The sequence below is a fragment of the Schistocerca americana genome, chromosome X (genome assembly GCF_021461395.2).
Source record: "Schistocerca americana isolate TAMUIC-IGC-003095 chromosome X, iqSchAmer2.1, whole genome shotgun sequence".
Lineage (NCBI taxonomy): Eukaryota > Metazoa > Arthropoda > Insecta > Orthoptera > Acrididae > Schistocerca > Schistocerca americana.
Window position 1 is genome coordinate 541,763,915 of NC_060130.1, and position 13,477 is coordinate 541,777,391.

A 13,477-nucleotide genomic window follows, 5' to 3' on the forward strand; every position below is an offset into this window, starting at 1 on the left:
ATCATCACCTATCCCATCAAAGGCAGAGATACCTGTGAAACCAGTCACGTGATCTACAAGGTAAGTTGCAACCACTGTGCTGCATTCTACATAGGCATGACAGCCAATAAGCTGTCTGTCCACATGAATGAGCACCAAAAAACTGTGGCCAAGAAACAAGTGGACCACCCTGTTGCTGAACACACTGCCAAACATGACATCCTTCATTTCAATGACTGCTTCACAGTCCGTCCTATATGGATACTTCCCTCCAACACCATCTTTTATGAATTGCGCAGATGTGAACTTTCCGTGCATGCATCTTATGTTCCTGTAAGCCTCCTAGCTTCAATCATACTTAGTCACTGTCCCCACCTATCCAGCCCCTTCCCTGTTCTCATTGCAGCACAACACACAGCCATTATTCCGTCATCATACCCAGTCTTTTTACTTCTCTCCTTTTCTGCTACGCCCTCCCCCCCCCCCCCACCTGCCCCCCCCCTCCCCCCGCCCACCGTTCCCCTCCCCCCACTCGCCTGCTCTCCGTCTAACCTACAGCACTTCACTATCTGCTGCCCCCACCATACTATCCCTCCCCTCACCACTCTAGCCTCCTCCTTAGCCTCATACAGTCGTCACTCTCATCATGCAATGGTGCTGCTGCTCGCATGCAGTGTAGTTTCAGTTGCCTGAGACTGCAGTCATATGTGTGAGTTGCATTTGTGTGTGTGTGTGTGTGTGTGTGTGTGTGTGTGTGTGTGCTTTATTTGTGACAGTTATTTTGTTGTGCCTACCTGCGACTCAGCATCTCCACTGTATGGTGAGTATCTACTTTTTTTTCATAATATTGTTACATTCCGTCCTGGATTTTTCATTTTTTGAACTCTTAGTTTAATATCTAATGGTTATAAAGCACTGACATGAATTATTTACAGAAGAATGGAAAAAAATGGTAGAAGCCAGCCTTGGGGAAGATCAGTTTGGGTTACAGAGACATGTCAGAACAAGCTAAGCAATAGTGACCCTGAAACGTACCTTAGAAGATACAGAAAGGCAAAACCTACATTTATAGCATTTGTAGTCACTGAAGAATGAAATAAAGAGGAAGTGCAGGGAAGTTAAGATGAAATGGCTGCATGAAAAACGTGAAGAAATCGAAAAGGAAATGATTGTCAGAAGGACTGACTCAGCATATGGGAAAGACAAAACAACTTTTGGTGAAATTAAAAGCAAGGGTGTTTACATTAAGAATGCAACAGGAATTCCACTGCTAAATGCGAGGACAGAGTGGATAGGTGGAAACAGTACACTGAAGGCCTCTATGAGGGGAAAGAGTAGTCTGATATGCTAGAAGAAGAAACAGGAATTGATTTAGAAGAGATGGGGGATCCCAGTATTAGAATAAAAACTTAAAATCAAATGAGGCAGAAGGATAGATAAAATTTCAACAGAATTTAAAAATCATTGGGGGAAGTGGCAGCAAATGACTGTTCATGTTGGTGTGTAGAATGTATGAGTCCGGCAACATACCATCTGAGTTTCAGAAAAATATCATCCACACAATTCTGAAGACTGCTAGAGGTGACAAGTGCGACAATTATGGCACAATTGGACGTGTTATATGACAATCAGTTTGGCTTTGGGAAAGGTAAAATCACCACAGAGGCAAGTCTGACATTGAGGTTGATAGTGGAAGCAAGACTAAAGAAAAATCAAGACGTTCATAGGATCTGTCCAACTGGAAAACGTGTTTGACAATGTAAAATTATATAAGATGTTCAGAATTCTGAGAAAAATAGGGGTACACTATAAGGGGGGGGGGGGGGGGGGAGGGGGATGAATAATGTACTATATGTACAACAGCCAAGAGGGAATAATAAGAGTTGATGGTCAAAAACGAAGTGCTTGGATTAAAAAGGGTGTAAGACAGGGATGTCATCTTTAACCATTACTGTTCAATCTGTATATCAAAGAAGCAATGACAGAAATAAAAGAAAGGTTCAGGAGTAGGATTAAAATTCAAGGTGAAAGGATATCAATGATACAATTCACTGAGACATTGCTACCCTGAGTGAAAGTGAAGAAGAATTTCAGGATCTGCTGAATGCAATGAATAGTCTAATGAGTCTGAGAGTAAATCAAAGAAACACAAAAGTATTGAGATGAAAGAGAAATGAGAACAGCGACAAATTTAACGTTAGGTTTGATGGTCCACAAAGTAGATGAAGTCAAGAAATTCTGCTACCTAGGCAGCAAAATAGCCAATGATGGATGGAGCAAGGAGGACATCAAAAGCAGACTAGCACCTGTCAAAAGGGCATTCACATTCCTGGCCAAGAGAAGACTACTAGTATCAAACACAGGCCTTAATTTGAGGAGTAAATTTCTGAGAATGTTATGTTTGGAGCACAACATTGTATGGTAGTGAAACATGGCCTGTGGGAAAACCAGAACAGAAGAGAATTGATGCATTTGCGATGTGATGCCATAGACGAATGTTAAAAATTATGTGGACTGATAAAACAAGAAAAAGGGGGTTATGCACAGAATTGGAGATGAAAGGAATATGTAGAAAACAATGACAAGACGATAGGAGATCTGTTAAGAAATGAGGGAATGGCTTCCATGGTACTAGAGGCAGCTGTAGAGGGCAAAAACTTTAAGAGGAAGACAGAGATTGGAATACAACCAGCAAATAATTGAGGATTTAGGTTGCAAGTACTACTCTGAGATGAAGAGGCCGGAAAAAAAAGAAAAAAGGAGAGAGAGAGAGATTTGGAGAAAGCTTTTGACAATGTTAACTGGAATACACTTTATACTTCTGAAGATAATATGGATAAAATTCAAGAAGCAATTGGTTAATTAGAATTTGCACAGAAATCAGACCACATGTATGAAATTTGAAGGGCATGAAAGGGGAACAGTGGTTCAGAAGGGAGTGAGGACTATCCCCATGCTATTCATTCTGTACATGGAGCAATTTGTCAGTGATGGAAAGCAAGGAGGAATTTGGGAAGGGAATTAAAGTTTTTGGAGAAGAAACAAACACTTTCTGGTTTGCCAATGACACTGTAATTCTGTCAGAGATAGCAAGGGACTTGAAAGTGAAGTTGAATGGACAGCATCTTCAATGGAGGATACAACACGAGCATTAACAAAAGCAAAACAAGGGTAATAGTTGAAATAAATCAAGTGATGCTGAGGGAATTGCATTAGAAAAAGAGATGTTGAAAGTAGTAAATAAGTTTCACCATTTGGGCAGTAAAGTAAACTGTGATAACTGAAGTAAAGAGGATATAGCATGCAGGGTGGCAATGTCCAGAAAAACCTTCCTGATGTCTTGAGTATAGCCTTGTGCAGAAATGAAATGTGGATGATAAGTGATCCAGAAAGAAAGAAAACAGAAACTTTTGAAATGTGATACTACAGCAGAATTCTGAAGATTGGATTTATTTATTTATTGGTCCTGTGAATCTAGGACTGTACAGTGTAAAAAAGATATTGGACCATTCATTAATTACAATACACATTCCTTGACTTTTTCCTTTCTTGTCAGACATCATTTTAATAAAAGATAAAATTATACAATAATTTCTTACTCTACACATTTTATAAAAACAGTCTTAATCAGTGAGGCAGTTTTGTTTTTCTAGGTATTCCCTTACTCTATAGAAGCAGTGCTCAACCAAGTAATCCTTCACAGTTGATTTGAACTTGGTTAAGTCCATTATTACTTTTGTGATTTGGGTAGTGCATTGTACAATTTGATGCCAGGGTGGAGTATGCCTTTCTGTAATAGTGCTGTGTTTGTCTGCTGTACATATACATAATTTATTGGTCCTGTGTGGTAGCTATGTACAGATCCATTACGGGTGATGCTTGGACTTTGCTGTTTAGTTTTTCTTTAAAATAGTTACAGTTTAAAGTATATAAATAAATGGAAGTGGTAGTATTTTATTTTTCCTAAATAGTGTCTTGCATGATGATATTTGATGTAACCCTTGCATTAATCTAATAATCTTTTTCTGCACTCTAAATGATTTCTGACTAGCTTCACAATTTCCTCAAAACACTGCACCATATGTCAATATTGAATGAACATAAGCAAAATATATGGTCCTGAGATCATCATGTGATATGCAGTTTCTTATTATTCTCATTACAAAACATGTTTTGCTCAGTTTTTTGTCCACATAGTCCAAGTGTGTATCCCATTTCATGTTTTGTTGACTCCATACACCGAGAAATTTTGTACTCCCATTTTTTTTTTCAATTTTTTGTCCACTTATTTCTACAGGAGGATTTGCTGGTGTCCTATTCTGGGTGGTGAAAATACCCATTGCAACAGATTTTTTAGGTGTCATCTGCAAATTTATATAGCTTACTGTTTTTACTGTTCATCTATAAATTTTTTATATATAATTAGAAGAGAAATGAACCCAATACGGAACCTTGGGGAACTCCATGTTTGACCAGTAACAAATCTGACTAGTGAGTTTTGACTGTCCCATTTACTTCATATATTATCTCTATGAGTTGTTTTCTTTCATGTAGGCGTGATTTAATACAGTTATGTGCTGCTCCCCTAATACCCCAGTTCTGAATATTACCTAGTAATTTATCATGATTGATGGTATCAAATGCTTTTGACAAATCTAGGAATATACTTGAGTTATGTTCCTGTCTATCTAGGGCCTGTAGAGTTTCATACAGAAAATAAAAGATTGGTGATTTCTCCTAAAACCATGTTGAGATGCTGTTAGCATATTATATTTATCTATGAAATTTGACAATCTTTTATAAATGAGTTTCCATAGAATTTTAGAAAAAACACAGACAAAAGAGAAACTGGTGCACAGTTTGAAACCTCTTCCTGGCTTCCTCTTTTGTGTAGTGGTTTAACTTTAGCTATTTTTAAACTTGTTGTAAAGCTGCCAGTTGAGGAAGACAGGTTTACAAGATATGTCAGTGGTTCAGAAATTGAGTCTGCACATTTTTTATAACAAAATCTTGTACATTAGCTATTTCTGATGAATGTTTTGATGTTAGAAGCTTGAGATGGAGAGGCTTGCACAGGATGAATGGAGTTACGTAAGACCAATCTTTGGACTGAAGATCACAACAACAGCACATACTATGTAGGCTGATAGCTTTTTTTCCAGAATGATATAAACAAACTGAAGTCTGCTTCCTGCTTTAACTGTGATTTAGTTGCAGTGACTGAATAATTTTTCCATCCTTACAAGTTGTTTATCTAGGTGTATGAGTTGATTGATTCCAGTTATGCCTCACTGATACTGTAGTCATAGCATACTATGGACCTTCTTTTTTATGACTCCTGGCTATTTTATGATTTATTATGCTGTTGTTATGCTGGACCAGTGTGTGGCCATGTGCACATTATTAACGTCACACTGAAAGTATCATATGAAGAGGCTTTAGACATGTACTACTAATGATTGTATATTCATGTATGGCAACACATGCCTTACATTGTTATACAAACATTAAGTGCATATTGTAACGTATGCTCTTTTGTAGTTCATATCTTAAGGATTGTTGATATGACATAATGGTACTTACAGTGTGGTGCTCAAAATAGGCACATTTTTTATATTGGTTCGATGTAATAAAATTTTAAAATAAATTCTATGCTGCTAATGTTGATTATTAGTCATCAAAAATGAAGTCCACATGTCTTGCATGAGCTCTAGAGCAGCAAGAATATAAAACATAGCATACTGCAGTTTTATGTTTTCTGAAGCGCACAATTTTACATTTCTGAATAATTGAATTATGAGTCATTGAACCACTTCAAAATCTTATCAAGATGTGACCAAATATTTGTAAACCTTTGTTCACATAGTTCTTCATGGTAGATAATTGCATCATCTGTAAAAAGTTTGAAGTGGAAGGCCACAAAAATAAAATATGAACATTGAGTGTGCCAACACACTTACCTAGGGCATGCATGAACATACTTGTACATCTTTCAGTAACCCTCCATCCAAGATAAAAAGCTGCATCCTACCTACAAAGAAATCCTCAGTCCAGTCATCTAGTCACAAATGTTGTTTGATACCCAGTAGGATCATACTTTTACTGATAAGTATGTTGTGGTACTGACTCGAAAGCTTTTCAGGTGTCAAGGAATACTGAATCTACCTGACTGTCTTGATGCATGTAATTCAGGATATCATGTGCGAAAAATGCAAGCTGAGTTTTGGGTCACCCATATTTTTTCAATCCATGGTGGTTGGTATGAAAGGGGTCATTCTGTTCAGGGAACATCCTTACACTTGAGCTCAGAAAATGTTCTAAGATAGATTCAATAATATTGAATGACAATTTTACATATCATTTTTGGTACCCTGTAGATAAGTGTGATTCATGATTTCTTCCAATTAATGGGCACAGTTTTTTGTTTGAGTGATCTATGGTATGTTGTGGTTAAGAGAGGGGTAACTCAGCTGCATATTCTTTATATAATCTGAAATGATCTCCCTAGAGCTCTGGAACTTTGTTCAGTTTTCATGATTGCAGCTGTTTTTGATAGAATTTGTAACACAGGCATGAACAGCACTCAGACAAGTAATTCTTTCAGAGCAAAAGTTTTTAAGGTAGACTATGACTTTGATACACAAGACAGTATCTTTTTCAGTAGCACCAAGTGTGTTTCTTACAGCTTTGCAGACTGTATTTTGCAAATACTTATTGAGTTCCTCAGTTTATTATACATTTACATGCTTATACTTATTTCACTCTTTTTATTAAGTCATGCACTGTCATAATAAATGTTATTAGTTGAGCTTCAATATAAAAGAGACAGTTAACTATAGGATTTACACTGACATCAAAACTGCAACAGATATTTCATCACTAATGTGATTTTATTATAACAATATCACAAAACAGATTAATGACATTAAAATAGTACAGAGTATTTGGGTTCTGTATTTAGCTCAATTGTATCACATAACTTACTTTGATCACTAGTACGCAGCCTGATATCTGGATTGAGGGTAAGCAACCAGTATGGCAGACCACCCTGTAAAACAAAACTACAAATTTGGCAAAACATCTTACACTTAGATTAAAATATTGAAAACATATTTTTACGGTTAGATTCACTCACAAGTGAGTGCATACACTTGGTGATATTATCCAATGTTTGTATTACGGTTAATCAGTAAAAAGACTGAATTGATGGGTTTCCCGTTTATAGACACAGACCATATTCTTACACGATAATTCCAATCTATAGCATGTTTCTCATAAACATATCAAGTAATATCCTCCTGTGTAATGGCAAATACATTCCACATAAAGTTATGGACTATTTCAGATTACATTTTGTGCAGTAATAGACTGACATACAATAAGCAGAATCAGTCCTGTTTTTAAACTGATAGACTTTCATTCTTCCTTTCCAGTATGACTTCTGAGCAAGAATCATCAACTTTATGAACATCCTTACACTCAGGCAAACATTCCTGGAAGAATTTAGCCTTGTTGGTCTGATTACTCTTCTTGCAAGCACTTAGGAACAATGATGTTCATAATTGCAATACCAGAAGGAAAAATGACAGTCATTACTCTGCATTAAAGATATCTGTAGCATAAAAACTGGTGCACAATGCTGGATGTAAAATTTTTTGTAGCTTAGCCAGTTACAGACAGCAAAGTAAAATTTGAAAACAAACTGAGAAAGCTTTTCCTTGACAACTCCTTCTATTCCATAGAAGTATTTCTATTATTGCAGTGAGCAAAAGATGGTGGATAGGAATTACTGTCTCACATCTGTATATTTAATTGAAAAAAAGAAAAAGAAATGATCATAAATGTTCAGCATCTACAAATTAATTTGTGATGTGAAAGTAAAACTAATTAACTAACAGATGGCAACAAATCTGCAACCTTTGAAAAGAAAATGTGTGTCAACACATCAATATCCACAACATTTTCAATATTTCCTGTACATTCATTGCTCTATCTACAAATAAATTACTGTCTGCAATGTACTTTCCTGTACATAGCCATCCAGGATCACACCTGGCCCAAGTTTCACAGCCTGTACACAACACCTGTTATTCTCACTGGTGAAGATACCACTATACCTAAATCAATATCATGCATATTGCTAGTCACACACTCATTTACTTTAACAGAGCAAACATTACTTGATATGGCGCTTCAGCATATTCAAACTCTAAATTCCCACAAGGTACTGGAGCTAATAATCCCACAATCTTACTATTTTCTGCACAAATAATCTCACACTGTCAACTCTCCCCCCCCCCCCCCCCCCTTGGTTTTTGCTTCCATGCAAATACCACTCTTATTTAATCTCTCAAGACTCCCTATATGCACAACATTTCTTATCCCAAGATCAATGAATCATTCATTGTCTCTAGTCCACCACTTGTCCCATATTTTTCACCTCATCTTCACATAAGCAGGAGTAGGTACATCTAGATCTACATCTACATTTATACTCCACAAGCCACCCAACGGTGTGTGGCGGAGGGCACCTTACGTGCCACTGTCATTACCTCCCTTTCCTGTTCCAGTCGCGTATGGTTCGCGGGAAGAACGACTGTCTGAAAGCCTCCGTGCGCGCTCTAATCTCTCTAATTTTACATTCGTGATCTCCTCGGGAGGTATAAGTAGGGGGAAGCAATATATTCGATACCTCATCCAGAAACGCACCCTCTCGAAACCTGGCGAGCAAGCTACACCGCGATGCAGAGCGCCTCTCTTGCAGAGTCTGCCGCTTGAGTTTATTAAACATCTCCGTAACGCTATCACGGTTACCAAATAACCCTGTGACAAAACGCGCTGCTCTTCTTTGGATCTTCTCTATCTCCTCCGTCAGACCGATCTGGTACGGATCCCACACTGATGAGCAATACTCAAGTATAGGTCGAACTTGTGTTTTGTAAGCCACCTCCTTTGTTGATGGACTACATTTTCTAAGCACTCTCCCAATGAATCTCAACCTGGTACCCGCCTTACCAACAATTAATTTTATATGATCATTCCGCTTCAAATCGTTCCGCACGCATACTCCCAGATATTTTACAGAAGTAACTGCTACCAGTGTTTGTTCCGCATCATACAATAAAGGATCCTTCTTTCTATGTATTCGCAATACATTACATTTGTCTATGTTAAGGGTCAGTTGCCACTCCCTGCACCAAGTGCCTATCCACTGCAGATCTTCCTGCATTTCGCTACAATTTTCTAATGCTGCAACTTCTCTGTATACTACAGCATCATCCGCGAAAAGCTGCATGGAACTTCCGACACTATCTACTAGGTCATTTATATACACTGGGCACATGTGCATGTTCCTTACCATAACATCCAGTTTCTTAGACATACACATATCATTTGCTTTCAGTGCAATTAACTGAACTGAGAAAGTTCACTATGTTTCCTCAAGGGCACTCCCCTGTGTTTTCAACCCTTGCATGGTTGATCCTCTATCAGTTACACAAAAAAACAAATGACAAGAGAACAAAATAGAATGATGAGAAGGGCACTTAAATATAATATCAACATGACCCTTCTTACTGTAACTTAGTTCCTTCATCTGAGTGGTGGCTTGTGATTACTGCTTTACACAAAAAACAATTTGCCGTACTCCTTGCTCACAACAAAATACATTGTCTGTTCCAAACAGTGCAATGTAACATAACTTTTTGACAACCCTCAGAACACTATCTGAGCCTACTTTACCCAAATTGTGCATATAAGCATAATTACAACTCTGGTAGAAGACCCCTGACTTGCCGTGATGCTTGCAAGAGAAACAAAAATCCTGCAGTCATCCCACTGCATGTTGATGCTGCAAGTTGTAGCTGCAAATTTAGAGGTGGTGGCAACCACTTCTGACACTACTTGTAGTGGCAATGTGGATGGCCATTATGGTGACAGGTGGGGCTGGTAGGCGATATGGTTGGGATATTTGCAGTTCGCCACCCTGAGCTTTACTACAGTGGGCTGGTGGCAGCTGTCAGGTAGTAATCCATAATGGAAACAGTACTGGTTGAATAATCTCTTTATTTTGTAAGAAGCTACAGCATGTAACAGTTACCCAGCAGATGGACAATGTGTAACCCCTCAAGTGATGGTGGCAGCTGAATAGGTTATGCCATAAGCATGGTAGCTATAATTCTGAATCAGCTGTTCTGTACAAAGTGTACCAGGCTAGGCAGGATTACCGTATTTACTCGAATCTAAGCCGCACCTAAAAAATGAGACTCGAAATAAAGGAAAAAAAAAATATCCCGAATCTAAGCCGCACCAGAAATTTGAGACTCGAAATTCAAGGGGAGAGAAAAGTTTTAGGCCGCACCTCCAAATCGAAACAAAGTTGGTCCATTGTAATATGGGACCCAATTTAGGTCGAATGAAAGACGATACAGTACTTTGGTTCGAGTCGTAATCTTAGCAGTTTAGCTTTACCAGGTAGCCATTGCTATGCGTCAGGCGCTCCGTCCGTATTTATACGGGTACCCTTCCTTTTTCACGTGCTTCGTCTGGTTTGAATCGATTGCTTATTTTGCTTTGATCTGATAAGTGCCGTTTTCTTTGTTATAGGTGTTTACGTCACTCTAAGCTGAAAATGCATTACTGTACTGCGTCATGCATTGTTTGTCGCATTCTGATAGTGCGTGTTTACGGCGTGTCGCCGCTCGCCGCATGGCTTGCTTTTGCGCGCTACCGCCGCTTACAATAAAAAACAAAAAGGAGAGGAATCATCTCATTAGCGAAACAATGGCAAGGGACTGCTATTTGTTGTTACTTACACTGCTGCTTTCTTTGATAGTGATCAACAAGAACCAAATAATAGACTGCGTATGATAGAACATGTTCTGAACGAGAGGTAGGCGAAAATTTTTCTCCGTTTGAAAATCTTTGCGGCTGCTTCTTTAGTACATCAAATGCTGCACAGAAATTAGTCATCTTAGATTTAAAATCTAGTCAGTTGCCGTGCTTCATTTCTGACTGTATCACTATTAGGCATAAGAATAATACAAATAAAAACATGACACAATACGTATATTCTTCCGCGTTTGCTGTTGTCTCACTCAAGTTTCGTAGTTTATTAGGCAGACAGTATTTAAATGAGATAGTAGCAAACACGAAAAAAGAATACACGGCAAAATGTTTATATTTGTATTATTCTTATGGTGAAGATAATGTTAGACTGTGATAATACTGCATGTGATTCACATTTCATCAGGTTCCTATTAGCAATCATCTCTTCTCACAGGTAGGAAAAAAATTCAGAATGTAGAGTTGGCCATATTGACAAGCATCTGTAAAAGTCTTGCCAGTCGGATTTTCGTAGTACATTGAAATTCTGCTATATTCGAAGATGAACAATATGGAATTTGTATTTACTTCGTTGGATAATGTATGAAAATGCAGTGTCGAAACTCGGGGCGGAGAAAAAAAAGCTCGTCTTCCACCTTTTTTTTTAAATTTATTAACTGACGCAGAGGTTTTGGCGCCAGTATTTATCTCTGTGCCTACAAAGCATGCCTGTGTAGCGCTACATATATTCGACGGCAGAAGTTAGTTGTGGCGGCACCTACCAATATTTTTCAGAACTTCCGCTTTTTTGCATTCGATTCTAAGCCGCAGGCGGTTTTTTGGATTACAAAGACCGGAAAAAAAGTGCGGCTTAGATTCGAGTAAATACGGTTACCATGGTCCCCAGCATTGATGATGGCAGCAGAGTGTGCCCATTACACCGGGCGATAGTGGATGGCTATAATGTGTATCCTCATGGTGTGATCAACAGTGACAGTATTTGCCCACTCAGGCAGTTAAGGCTGGACAGCTAGATGGCCCAGGTTTGAACCCTCGTCTACCAGGACCACTGGTGGAAAGGCTCCAAGGTGGCAGCATCCAGACAATGGCTAGTGAAGACAATGTATGATAGTGGCAGCTTGCTGACTCATCTCAGCTTGATGACTTGTGGACGTCAGCTCATGTCTAGTGGCTGACAATGACAGCATAAGGCCAGTTTAAGTTAGGCAGTATGTATGGAAACTGAGTCTGCTAGTGTTTCTGAAGTTGCAGTGCTTCTCATGTAAGGCCAATGGTGCCAGGTCTAATCGTTGAGCAATGATGACATCATTTGCCCAGTTTCCCTGTCATGTCAGCCCTGCCACAAGCCCATTTGGTGCTGTAATGTGTAGTAACTCCTCCATTTGGAGGCCCTGGGTGGTATCATTTGCAGTGTGAGCTTACTGAATACATTCTTCTGGGTCATCACACCTAGTTGCTGAGGTGTCTAGCAACAACCCCCCCCCCCTCTTTATGACACCAATTTGCTGAGATGGTCACTAGAGTTGCACACTTTGCCAGTTCGAACCAATATGAGGGTAAGAGAAAAAGCCATGTGAAAGTTGATCTTTCACAGCACACAGTGGAGCTTGTGAGAAATTGTTCTGGCTTGAGGAGACTTCTGCCAATGATGTACTGTGGGAAGGTACAATGATGCATAGCACTGCAAGAGTGGTTCAGTCTGTAATTACCTTTCAAGTAAGGGGAGTAATTGAGGGGAGTAATTGGAGCTATTTATCAATGTAATGGGTTTGGTAATATGATAGGTGGCTTCTGTGTGAGCACTGTCTTAGGGGATATATTTTTCTGGAAATATGTAGTGCAACTTTGTCAAAGAATTCTGCTTAATGAGCCAGAGAGATGATTAAAGAAGCCACAATATAAATGATGAGAATTGCTGAGCATCATAGTAAATTCATTTTCCATTAAATGTATGTAGAAGCAATTTGTTAAGAAGAAAGAGTTTTGTTATACTATTTTACTACTTTTTTGCATGATGATTCAGTAGAGTAAATTATTTGTTTACTCAGATCAGAAGCATATTCACAGGATTCCATAAATTTGCAATTTCAGGTAAGAAACTGGAATGAATTTATACACATACACACACCAGAATTGAAATAAAAGATTCGTTATCCAGAAACAAACAACTGGTACAGCATTTTCTTGTGCCTCCTCCTTGTTGCAAGAATCAGATCAACATAAACATTGACACAGATTTTTTTGTCTGTATTTCTCCATATCCACAAACTGTTGACCCTTGTAAGTATCCCCACTTCATTAGATTGTAATGTCTATAGGTGAGAAATGAGGAAATCTCAGTGGACAAACAGCAAATCAAGAAGGATGCATTAGCCCAGAATAGATGCTCCAGCAGTACCATGAGAAACAACACAGTAAATTAATGATAATGGGTGTGTCAATTTCTGGTATCATTGTGATTCCAATTATATTTTGTGTGATCCACTTTAGATGGACAACAGCCCAATCACTTGAGCTCCCAGTGCATCAGTTGCCAGTAGACTGGATTAATATTAGAAAATAGTAATTAATTTAATATGCAGTCAATGAACTTTGTGGTTAATGCTGATTTAGAATAAGAAGAATCAGAGTATATTGTACAAATATGTCACAC

General features: G+C 38.4%; 1 protein-coding gene across 1 annotated transcript in view; it reads right to left on the reverse strand.

Moving 5' to 3' along the window:
- The window catches only part of LOC124555135 (beta-galactosidase-like), a 319,307-nt gene that overhangs the window by 127,453 nt on the left and 178,377 nt on the right, over positions 1–13,477 (reverse strand). The window contains exon 4 of the mRNA XM_047128946.1: positions 6,964–7,027. Within this exon, the coding sequence (XP_046984902.1) occupies positions 6,964–7,027 (64 nt within the window). The remainder of the gene's footprint in view (positions 1–6,963; positions 7,028–13,477) is intronic.